The sequence below is a fragment of the Emydura macquarii genome, unplaced genomic scaffold, assembly GCF_026122565.2.
Source record: "Emydura macquarii macquarii isolate MOO-44397 ecotype Brisbane River unplaced genomic scaffold, CSIRO-AGI_Emac_v2 contig_3506, whole genome shotgun sequence".
In the NCBI taxonomy this organism is placed as follows: Eukaryota; Metazoa; Chordata; order Testudines; family Chelidae; genus Emydura; species Emydura macquarii.
The window spans coordinates 5,675,717-5,686,767 of NW_027133643.1; the positions used below are offsets into that span (position 1 = coordinate 5,675,717).

At 48.6% G+C, this 11,051-nt stretch overlaps 1 protein-coding gene across 1 annotated transcript; it reads left to right on the plus strand.

Annotated features, from left to right (window-relative positions):
- The first annotated feature begins 3,415 nt into the window (after window positions 1–3,415).
- On the plus strand, window positions 3,416–10,309 carry LOC137145068 (dynein light chain Tctex-type protein 2B-like). Its single transcript, XM_067535646.1, has 4 exons — window positions 3,416–3,532; window positions 4,320–4,472; window positions 5,982–6,056; window positions 9,689–10,309. Exons 1-4 carry the CDS (start codon window positions 3,416–3,418, stop codon window positions 10,043–10,045), a joined length of 702 nt encoding a protein of 233 aa, XP_067391747.1. The 3' UTR covers window positions 10,046–10,309.
- Window positions 10,310–11,051: the final 742 nt, after the last annotated feature.

An 11,051-nucleotide genomic window follows, 5' to 3' on the forward strand; every position in this document is an offset into this window, starting at 1 on the left:
TCTTGTAATATTGGGACACTGAGACTAGAAGTGGGGCTAGAGGTGCTGCTGGGGAACACTATTTGGCCTTTCCAGTCTCAAAGGTGGGAGAGAGCAGGAGGGCACAGTCTAAATGCACTGGCCAATAGCAGCCTCAAAGTGTGCTCCTGGCCAGCCAGCTAGCACTGAAAACCTCCCATTCAGCGATTCACAGATATGAAGAAAATTTGTCCGGGCCTCTGCTGGTTCAGTCACTGCCCTCCTCACTCAGCACCAGTGGGAATCTCTAGAGTAAACTAGCATTGACACTGCTGGCATTCGTACACTGATTTCCCTCCTGCACTTGGATTACCATTCCCAGGCCCCTAAGGTATCCCGAGACACTATGGAACCAGGGGTCAGGAGGCATCATGGAAGCACAGGGACACCACACAGATGGTCCTGGCCTCCAATAAATCTCAGGAGAGCTGTGGATTTTCAGTGCTGTTCCCCCTTCCTGGTTGACCGGCGGGTGGGGGCAACCCAACTGCTTCCAAGGAAGAATTGGTCAAAAACCAAATTTGTCAAAAGATACTGAGGCTACGTCCACACTGTGGTAAAAAGCCTCTGGCACTGAGTATCAGAGCTGACGTGGGCTCGCGGTGCTATAAAGTAGCAATGTGGACATTCAGGCTTGGGCTGGAGCCCACACGCTGCGACCCTGGGAGGTGAGAGGGTCTCATATTCTCGGCTCCATCCCGAGTCTGAATGTCTACGACGCAATTTTATAGCCCTGCAGTCCAAGCCCTTCAAGCCTGAGTTAGCTGACCCAGGTCAGCCATGGTCTTTTATCACACTGTAGACATACAAAAACGAGAGACCTGTAGCTCCTTAAATTTCTGCGGGCATAAGCTTTCGTGGGCTGCAACCCACTTCGTCAGCTGCATGACAATTGTATGTGTAGACACAATACAGTAATAACAGGAGACAGGACATCCGGGGTATGACAGTAGCTCCTAGAGGCCCCAACAAATATCAGGGCCCCGTTGTGCTAGGCGCTGTACATATACATAGCAAGAAACTGTCCCTGCCCCAAGAAGCTTACAATAGACAAGGCAAAGAGTTGCATGGGAAACTGAGCCACGGAGGGATGACGTGACTTGCCAAAGGTCACACGGCAGGTCAGTGGCAAAGCTGGGACTAGAAACCACATCTGGTGCCTCTCATTTCTTACCTGCTTGATCCTGCTCTATCTCCTGGAAATAACCCCCGCGGAAGAGAATTTAGTCCTGGGGACCCCCCCCCCCCCCAGAGTTTTGATGCTTCCCAAGGGGGAGCCACGGCAAAGGGCCACCGCGTGTGTCCCTGGCGGGCCGGGCCCGGCCGATTAGCAGAGAACCGGCGGGCTCAGGGAGAACCCAGCGCGTCCGCGGCCTGCCCTGGGTCCAACGCTTGCATTTCTACCCCCCTCCCGCCCCCAGCTGCTCCAGGGAGGGGGAGTCTGCACCTGCCGGGGGCGCGGCACTTTCCGCGGCTGGTGGCGCCCCTGTCTCCGGCCGGGCTCCGCCACCGCCGCCCCGCACACTCACATGCCGGGCGGCGCCGGCCTCTCCCGCTCCTGCCGCCCCGCAGCCCGATCCGAGCTGGCGCCAGCTCCCCCAGCCCCCGGCCAGAGAGCTGCGGGGCGGGGAGTTACTCCTCCTGGCCCCCCACAGCTCCCTGCCCCTCAGAGCCGCCTGTGCCCCCCACCCCCTGCACAGCATGAAGGGCCTGGCCGGCGTCTCCCCCCCCCCGGACTGGTCCCCCCCCCCGGTACTCCACTGCAGCCAATACAATGGAAACAACGCCTCTCCCTCGCTCTCTGTCTCTCTCCGGTGACAGCAATGCAGATCTTGTTTGCCTCTGTGTTTATGTAGGGTGGGTGGCCTGGAGAGTCAACACAGCAGCCAGGATAAGTACCCGGAGCAGGGCTAGCCGTCCAGTCCGTACACACGGGCGGGCGTCCTGTCCCCTAGCAGTGGCTGCATTTCATGTTAACCTAAACGTGCCTGGCACAGGGGGAGCGAAGCACCTCGAACGGCGGCTACCCAGGCAATCCGCAGGTAGGACAAAAAAAAAACTCCTTGCTCCTCTCTATCAGTTCCTAGGGTGTCACTGGAACTGGAATCCGTGTGCTACAGTGGTGGCGGCTGTAGCATAGACCTACGGGTTAGACATGTCTGCCCGTTACTTACCTTTCGTAATAAAAATGTATTCAAGATTTGCAAAGGGAAAAATCTTTTTGCTACACTGAGGATCCAGCTCTGCTCTCTCAGATTTACACCTGTGTAACACTGTGGATCTGATGGGAGCCGGTGTGTATTTACAGTCCTGAAAGTGGGCCTGACTTTCCTGGCCAGTGCTAGCTGGCATTATCGAAAGGAGAAAATTCATGTGAGCTGCTTTAAGACACACAAGAAATTAGAAATACCCGGTGCAATATGGTAAGCACATTATTTACCAAAGGCAGTCCTGAAAGCAGTAATGTTTATGGGAGTGTCTCGTAATCTAAGGAAGAAGCCACTTATTTAGTCTATGCCATGCAGATAAGGTGTTTTAAAATCTGATTGAGAGAGAAAGCGCAGTGCTAGTCTTTAAATGTGTGAGGGCTTGGGTCCAAGATTTCCAAAACTACGGATTAGTTATTTTGAATGATTGAGTTTTTTGGGTGCTCAATTTGAGACCCCTGAAAGCAGGGATAGTCAACAGGCAGACTGGGAGCCAAATCCAGACTGCCAGACGCTTTTGAATACACCCCAAAATCTTTTTATTTACTTATTATCATTATTAATTTTTGTATTATTATTTTCTCTGGAGTCTGGACCTTGACTGTATCTTGACTAAGAAATTTGGACCTTGACAAAAAATAATGGACTACCCTGCCTTAAAGGGACCTCAATTACAGGGGAGGGTGCTCAACGCCTTCTGAAAATCCAGCCCTCTTCTAGTGACTCAGGATGCGAACCCAAAATCACTACTCACTTTTGAAAACAGGGCTCCAAGTCAGTTGGGGACAGTACACCTGACTTTTAAAACTTGAGAGGATAGTAATCACTCTTAATTATTGTGGTTGTTTCCAAAGACAGTGGCTAAACCTAAAGATAGCAAATCCACCAAATGAAGGAAGTACTGAAGATGAATGGTGACTCATAGGCAAGAAATTGATTATTACAGAAAACATTAAGACCTTGGTGAATTACAATGTTCTTGCTCGACAGCCCATGCTCCTTTTTGTGCAGACTCTTGTAAAGCGGATGTAATCAGCTGAGGATAATCAAGACTTTGTGTTACTTCTGAAAGATTTGCTTCTGGTGCCATGCCACATTAGCCAGGGTAACACAGAAGACAGCAGCGTGTCATCTGTCCCCCCTCCGTCTCAGAGTGAAATTCTCTGCTGCTGCAACACAACACTACTCAGATGAATGCCAGGACACAAAAAGAACCAAAGGCCTCAAAAGAGAGAGAGACAGGTGCTAAAAAAGTCACCTTCAACGCAGCAGGAAGAGAAGAAAGGGCCGCCTCTAAATCTAAGCCAGTAAGACATGTTGCATTTATTAATTAAGAAATAGGGATCGATATCCAAGACATTTCTTGTGGATTAATGTCCAGCTGGGAGGAGCTGACAGCCTAAGGGACATGAGCACCAATCCATCATTAATCCCCAGGAAATGCTCTGTGCCAAGGTCATTAAGTATCTGGATTTATTTTATGGGTGATAATAACAATAATAATACTCATATAGAGCCTCCTTCCCTGACACCCCCCACCCCCCCCCAGCTGAAGTGCTTATAGTGCTATGCAACCGCAGCAAATCAAATACAGGATAGTAAACACGTGAAGAAAGACTGCCCTCTTTTCAAATACAAACACACAACGTGTGTGTTCTGTTTCATAGAAGGGAGGAAAAGGCACGCAGCTACTGTAGGGTTGGGACCATGGAAGAACCCAGATTAGATAGATCGATATGGATCCATGCTCAGAGATGCAGGGCATGCACTGCCCCCATTAACACCTCCCTGCCTGAGTAGCTGGGATGTGCAGTGGGATGTGTGGAGTTGGGTTGGGGTTTACCAGTTCGATTAAAGAGTCTGCTTGGTATTTTTGTTGTCTTAACTAGGGGGCAGGCTCAGGGTTAGAGCTGCCAGGGGCCGGGTGGGTATCTAACTGCTCAATGAGTGGGTCACAAAATTCCATTCTGGGAAGAGTCCAAGACTGAGGCCAGAGAACAGAAGCTCCTGGAGCCAGTCTGTCTCTCCACACATCTGTCTCTCCACTCAGGCATCCACAGTCACTCACTTCTTGGTCCGTATATTCCCCTTAAGGCCCCTGCTGCTCCTGCCGCTGGTGGTTACTCACCTTCAAAGCTTCAGATGGGCAAAGAAACCACAAGAGCTTCAGAAGACAAAACGTCTACCCTCGCATCTGTCAGCCTGAGGGGCCTTCTAGCTGCCCAGAGACTCGCTAAAGAATTTAAGGTACTGTGGTTATTGCTGTAGAGATGCTCCTAACAAGATCCACTTCACAGTAGGCTCCAGTAACCCGCACTTCTGCTGTGTCCCGTGGCAGTACCCATCCCCAGGAGGTTTCAGAACAGGAGCGAAAGAGGCTGCTGTTGCTGCTAAAAGCATCTGTGCCCAGGTCCTATTAAAGGCACAAACAAAGTAAACTGAAGCCTGGGGCCCAACTCCCCAGTGCAATCTCCACAACTCCCTGGCCAAACCTATCTGCCTCTGCAGTCCCACAACCTTTGATCCCCAACACCAGCAGGTGATCATCCCTAGCGGGCCAGAGGACAAAGCCCAGTGTTTTTGACCAGCCACATCACTGTCAGGCTGGCCCCTTCCCTGGAGTGCATCCTGTGACTGAAGCACATCCCTGAAGGAAAGCCATTCTGACTCTCTTTATCATCCCACCTGGCTTTTGAAAGTGGCCTTCACTAAGGTGATTAGCTGTGGGATTAAACCCATTTTACTCAATGCAGCAATCAATGATGATGTGTTTAACTCCCCTCCCATGCAGCTGACTGGTTAAGGCAGCTGTTGCAGCTGCTAGCAGAGGGCTGGGCATTGGCTCTTGGTCTAAACACAGCCAGTGTTTTGTGGCGTTGAGTGCTCAGATAATGTGTGAAATGCTGGGGCTAAGGTGTTTTCTGTTGGAGACTGAGTCAAGTACCAGGATTTACAGCATAGCTAGAGATGCCAGCGACTGAAGCCTGATACTGGCTAGCTCCCATCTCAGCCACACAGTGTATTAAAGGGCTGCCTACTCCCTTTAGTTAAACAAACAAAGCCCGAAGGAGCCCTTAGAAAAGTGCTTCAGCAGGAACCGAGATGTTAACCACAGCGTCTGGGACAAATTCCAACTCCGGCAATGACATTCTAGCTAAATTCCCCTAGCACAGGGCGGGGAGTAAGGAGAGCTGGGGTCTCTTCCCAGCTCAGCCACTGACGGCCTGTGTAACCTTGGGCAAATCACAGCCTCTCAGCTGTAAAACAGGGATAATAATACTGGTCCCTGCCTCATGGAGGTGGAGTGAGGCTAAGCTCAGAAATGTTCAGAAGGTGCTTTGAGATCCCCATATAGCCAACAAAGTAAGAATGCATTTGGCTGTATATAAACAGTCAAATGCAGGCTTTGTGAATATAATGTGGTGTATTGTGGCGGCCGTCAAGCCCAGAGATGGTTGTATTGCAGTGGTAAGTGAAGTGATCCCTGTATCTGCCTTACCTGCCTCACAGAGACATTGCAAGGCTGAATTAGCTCACGTGTATAAAGTGCTTTGAGATCCTTGGATGAAAGGTGCCGAAGAATGGTGAAGTGCGACAGTAGCGCCTGCAGACCCCATTGTACCGGGCAGTGTAGTCAGAGACACTGCCTGCCCTGAAGAGCTTACCAGTGTGTGGGTATGAACGGCATCCAGGCTGGAGGGTTATTGTCTTGCTCCTGTATCTTAGCACCTGGTAAAGCATGTGTTTGACTTGTAGAACCAAGCCGCTTTGAAAAACAATGCAAGACTCCAGAGCTCTCATCACAAGCCTATCACCATCATCAATGAGAAGGTATGTGCTCTGTCTGCCCAGCACAGGGGCACTAACGTGACACGCTCACCCCAGTTTGCTCCTGGACGTTCCTATGGCTGAGGCTAATGGGGACATGATCTCAGTCAGCAATGAAGACTGATCACTCGGTGCTGGTTACAGTGGGACGCACCACGGTGGCATTACCCTGTCTAAGACCTGCAGGTGCTCCAAGGGCTTTGAGGATCTGGATTGGGCTGGACTCAGGCCTCTTTCAGGGACTAGGATATGTGCGTGTCACAGGTACCGCTGTGATGAATCTGAGAAATAGATAGAAGAGCTCAGCACCCAACGTGCACTTATTCAGGTGCCTAAATGGAAGCTGAGCTTATTTGAAAATTTGGGCCTGATCCAAACTCCACTGACGTCAATGGGGTTTGGATCAAACCTATGGGGCGGGCTCTTTACTAGGCCAAGAGGTGTGTTCCCAACTTGAGGAGGCTAATGAGGACCAGGCCATCTGTAGTTTACACACATTAGGAAGTTGAGGTAAAGACTATGGAGGAGCCTAGATTCTAGTTCTAGGATTTTACCTCATGTTAGTTATCGTGTGTTGGCTAACTAGAGTTAAGAACACACCTTGTTTCTGAGTGAAGACAAGGCCTTGGCATCTGATTTTTAGTGGTGCTGAGTGTCCATAACTCCAGCTGGGGTCAGTGTGCTTTGGGGCAGGCCTTTGCTGTTCAGAGTAGCCTCCAGAGCTCCTGGATCAAATTACAAGGGTTTGATTATTGTACAGTTGGCCAGAGCATTCTGGGTTTCCCCTGCCTTCCTCCAAAGCATCCATCACTGGCCTGCATGGCTTGTCATTGATCGGACTTGGGATGGCAATGCCTATGATGCTCTTACTTTGTGCGGTTTGGCTTCCCCGTTTCGTCCGGCTGCACGCCGTGTCTCCAGTTTGTGCTATTTGTCGTACCCATTGGATACATTACTCAAGAAGCCAGGGGAGGGGAGTAGAGAGCTTGCACAGGCAGGCCAGCAGTGAGGTGCTCCTAGGAGACAGCATATATCAACCTCATGACACGTTCACCCTCGTGTGACCTGGGGCCTGCAATTCAGCTGCTGTGCCTGAACTGAGGAATCGCCATTTGTCAGCGAGGCAGTGCTGGGCTGGGTGTGGGGGGGAAAGGAGGAGGAATTATGGTGGACAGCCAGGTCAGTCCTGGCAAATGGGAGGTTTCCATTAACAGCAAGGACCTCTGCATCAGGCCCACGGTGAATTAGTTTGTGCTGAAATCATTTTGCTTCACTAGAAACAGAGTTATGCCATATTGGGATTTCACACAGTTTCTGCCATGTAAGAATCTATAAATCACGAGTAGAAAAAGACTTGGATTAATTTAAATGGAGGGGATGTTATCAAACAGTGGGACTTCAGAGATGATCAAGGCTTTAAATACAGTGCCAAGTAGGGATTGGAATTACTCAGGCTGGAACATGAAGTAATGAGGTGAAATTAAGAAAGAAAATACCTAGGCTGCAGTGAGATGCATTAGGCTGCAGAATTGTCTCCTTGGGGAAGTACTGAAAGCCTCATTTCTAGGGAGCGGGGAAAGCACTGGAAATGTCCTGTCGAGGGAACAATCCTGGACTGGCAGGGAGATGAGCTGATCTCTCTGATCCCAGCATGCTGACACGAAACGAGCCATCTGTATCTCCAGAGACGACTGTACACACAGCACTAAGAATCCGTTTAATAATTGATGCAACAATCAATACCTAACCATTTTTTCAATAAAACTCTTCCTGTGGGATATTTCTCCAATCTGCTCCCAGAGTCTGTTGAAAAGTGGGGGGAACCCATCTTCCTTTAGTAAGTAAACAGCACAGGCAGCTCTGCCACCTGGGCATTAGTGTCACAGACAAGCTGGGGCTGGAGAAGGATGGAGGAGAATAGCCTATGTCTTTGCAGCATGGCTTTCAAGCTCAGAACACTTATCAAGAGCCCCCACCTCCTCCAAATGGGGCTGCCTGATCAAGGGAAGAGTGGGGCAGAGGGAGTCTTAAGCTTGTGAGATCCAAACCTGCAAAGACAAAACAGTAAGTGGAGTGGGGAGGTGGGGGGCAGCGTGTCTGTGGAGATTGGAGAATAAAGATCATTAAGGCTTGGTCACAGGTGGCCTCCCTTTAGAGATTACTATTCCCAGAGCGGCTGCTTAAAGCGCTTCACATTTCCAGGGTCACCACCCACGCTAAGTGGAAATTCCCCTGAAGAATTTCCTTCCTCCAGACAGTGCAGAAGAGTGGGCTGGTGGAGCCACATAGATAAATGCCACCCTCTCTAAGCGCCGTCTGCCTTTGCAGGCTTGCAACCCATAATATTCACAGCCTGGTTTGTGTGTCTCTCACTCCCCTCCCTTCTAGCCAGGAACAAAGAGAGAAGGCTTAGCAGCAGAAGGGCCAGACCAGCTGGGGAGGGCTCTGCCCCATCTTGTTCCATATGTGATGAAATACCTAGACATATTGGGGTTGGATTTAAAGTAACAGTTCCAGATTTAACTCACATTCTTTGCTAACTTGAAATTACACCCCGGCATTTTCAAAGCGTTGCACTGGGGACAGCTATACTGCAGCTGGGCGTGTGCTTCCCTGCTTGGATCGATACACGCACACTAGCTTTGCTCAAGCTGGAGTACTAAATGTAGTTGGGGGTACCCCAGGCTGTGGCTTGGGGTAGCTGCCTCAATACATAGCCAGGGATTCCAGGTGGCTTTGCAGGTGGGTGCTACCCCAGCTACATTGCGATTTTTAACATAACAGCTGGAGCAGAGCTAGCGCGTCTGCCTACCCAAGCAGGGAAGCACGCTCCTAGCTGCAGTGTAGACGTATCCTGGGCATTTAGCAAACCCTCTAAATTTTCAAAGCTAAATGCATGTGAACAAGTCTTTGAAAATTTGGCACATAATGTCCTGAGACGATGCCCTCCCGTGTTCCTCGCCAGGGCCAAAGTACAGCTAGCTACTCAGTCCATCTCAGGCTTTATGAGACCCAATGCATGTTGGGACAGGACTTAGGCTGTCAGCATTGGGCAGAGATCCTCCTAGCTAGGACATGTTCATAGAGCTGCACCATCTACCATAATAGTATAGTGGCTGTCCCCCAGGATGGTTAAAAACGTGGATTGATATCACAGTGCAGATCTTACTAGGTTTTAACAATGTGTCTGAATTGGGCAAAAGCCCTGGATAGAATTTTGAATTTTATCTATGCTGGGGCACCAGAACCACAATTTTGTGTTATGGGGATGACTGTACTGTGAGCAAGCACACTGACCCAGTTGCATTAGTGTGCTCACGTGTGCGTGTGTGATATATATATATTTATTTATATGCATTAGGATGGTGAGTCCATAGTGGGTTAAGTCTAGGCTCGCTGTAATTGGAGACAACTCTCATTGACTTGAATGGAAGGTGTTTGGCTGAAGCCCATGTAGCTCTTTGAAAATGTAGAGGTTCATCGTGATGGAACAGAATTTGTTATGATTTAATTGTAATACACACACAATGGAGCCTCAATACAATAGGTCCCCCATCCTGTCTAAGGTCTCTGTGTGTGACTGTAATACAAATAAATGCATTACAGCATATTATAGAATTGGCTCTTTCTTACAGATTCCAGTCTCGTCTGCAAAACCGAAAGAGAAATTTTCTTGTGCTAGAACAGAAGAACTGCTAAGGGAATATTTACCAACCAAACTCTCGCACGTTACTTATGAGCCTGCAAAATGTGCCAGCCTCACTACTGCATTAAGTGACGAAATAAAACATTTGGTCAAGCAAGTCACTCCTCCTCGGTATAAGTTAGTTGTCAATGTCACCATTGGGAACAAAGGCAAAGATGAGACTGTGGATATAATGGTGACTAGCCAGTGTCTGTGGGATCCTCATTCAGACAATTTCATGTCCTCCCAGTACGTGAATGAGACACTTTTTTGTGTTGTTTTGGTACATGCGGTCTATTTTGAGTAACCATCCAAATACGTCTCCTTGGCCTATGAAGATCTTAGGTATGTTACTAGATACAAGTAAAGTAAGACACTCAGACACTCGGGTTTGATGGCAAACCTGGAACTGTGCCATAACTACAGTATATACCATATGCAGAAACCCTAAAATAGAATAAAAATACTAATTAACCGATGAATTGAAAGATGGGGAGGGAGATGTGTTCCATGCATCATATGTACACTTGTGTGTGCATGATGCCTTGTTATATCTTATACTAATAAAACAATACCTGACTCTTACATAGTGCTTGTCACCTGTCTGTCTCAAAGTGCTTTACAAAGCAAGGTAAGTATCATTATATCGCTGGATGTACTTTTACGAACAACTATTGTTTTTCATTAATATTGTGATGTTTTAAAATGGAAAATATAATACCCAATACTTTTATTTCTGAGATCAACCCTTCCCCCAGTCTGTTATGGCTGGCTGAGCATGGGTCTGTGTGCAATTCAGAGGCAGGTTGGAATTGTTACTAAAGAAGCCAAGGGACAATTCCTAGCCTGCACCTGCCAGAAGTTCTGCCTCTGGCAGCAGAACAAATTCAGCAGCTCCACTCTTTCCTGCCATTGATTCAGCCCTGATTCAGGGCTTGCTGACCTGAGTCAGACTGATTTAGAATGGAGGATCGGGTTCAAACCTGAGTCAGAGCTTGGTCTTTCGTGCATCGTAGACATACCCTTAGACTCCCTTATGGCAATAACCTCTGGATTAAGAGTTCCCAATAGTGCACAGTGACATGGTAGACACAATGGCATTCAGGGTGTTAGTACCATGTCAATGGCACACAGATCAGAGCAGAGTTGCTTACCCTCTACTTTTTATTACCAAATGAAAGGGATACAAAATGAGGTAAAAGGAACATTAAATGTCTCTTTCATGAAATTCTGAGTTACTGCTTCCACTAGCATCCCTCTCTTTCCCTGTTGTGCCAAGTTATTGTAGCAGGTATGTTTCGTTGTCAGCTAGT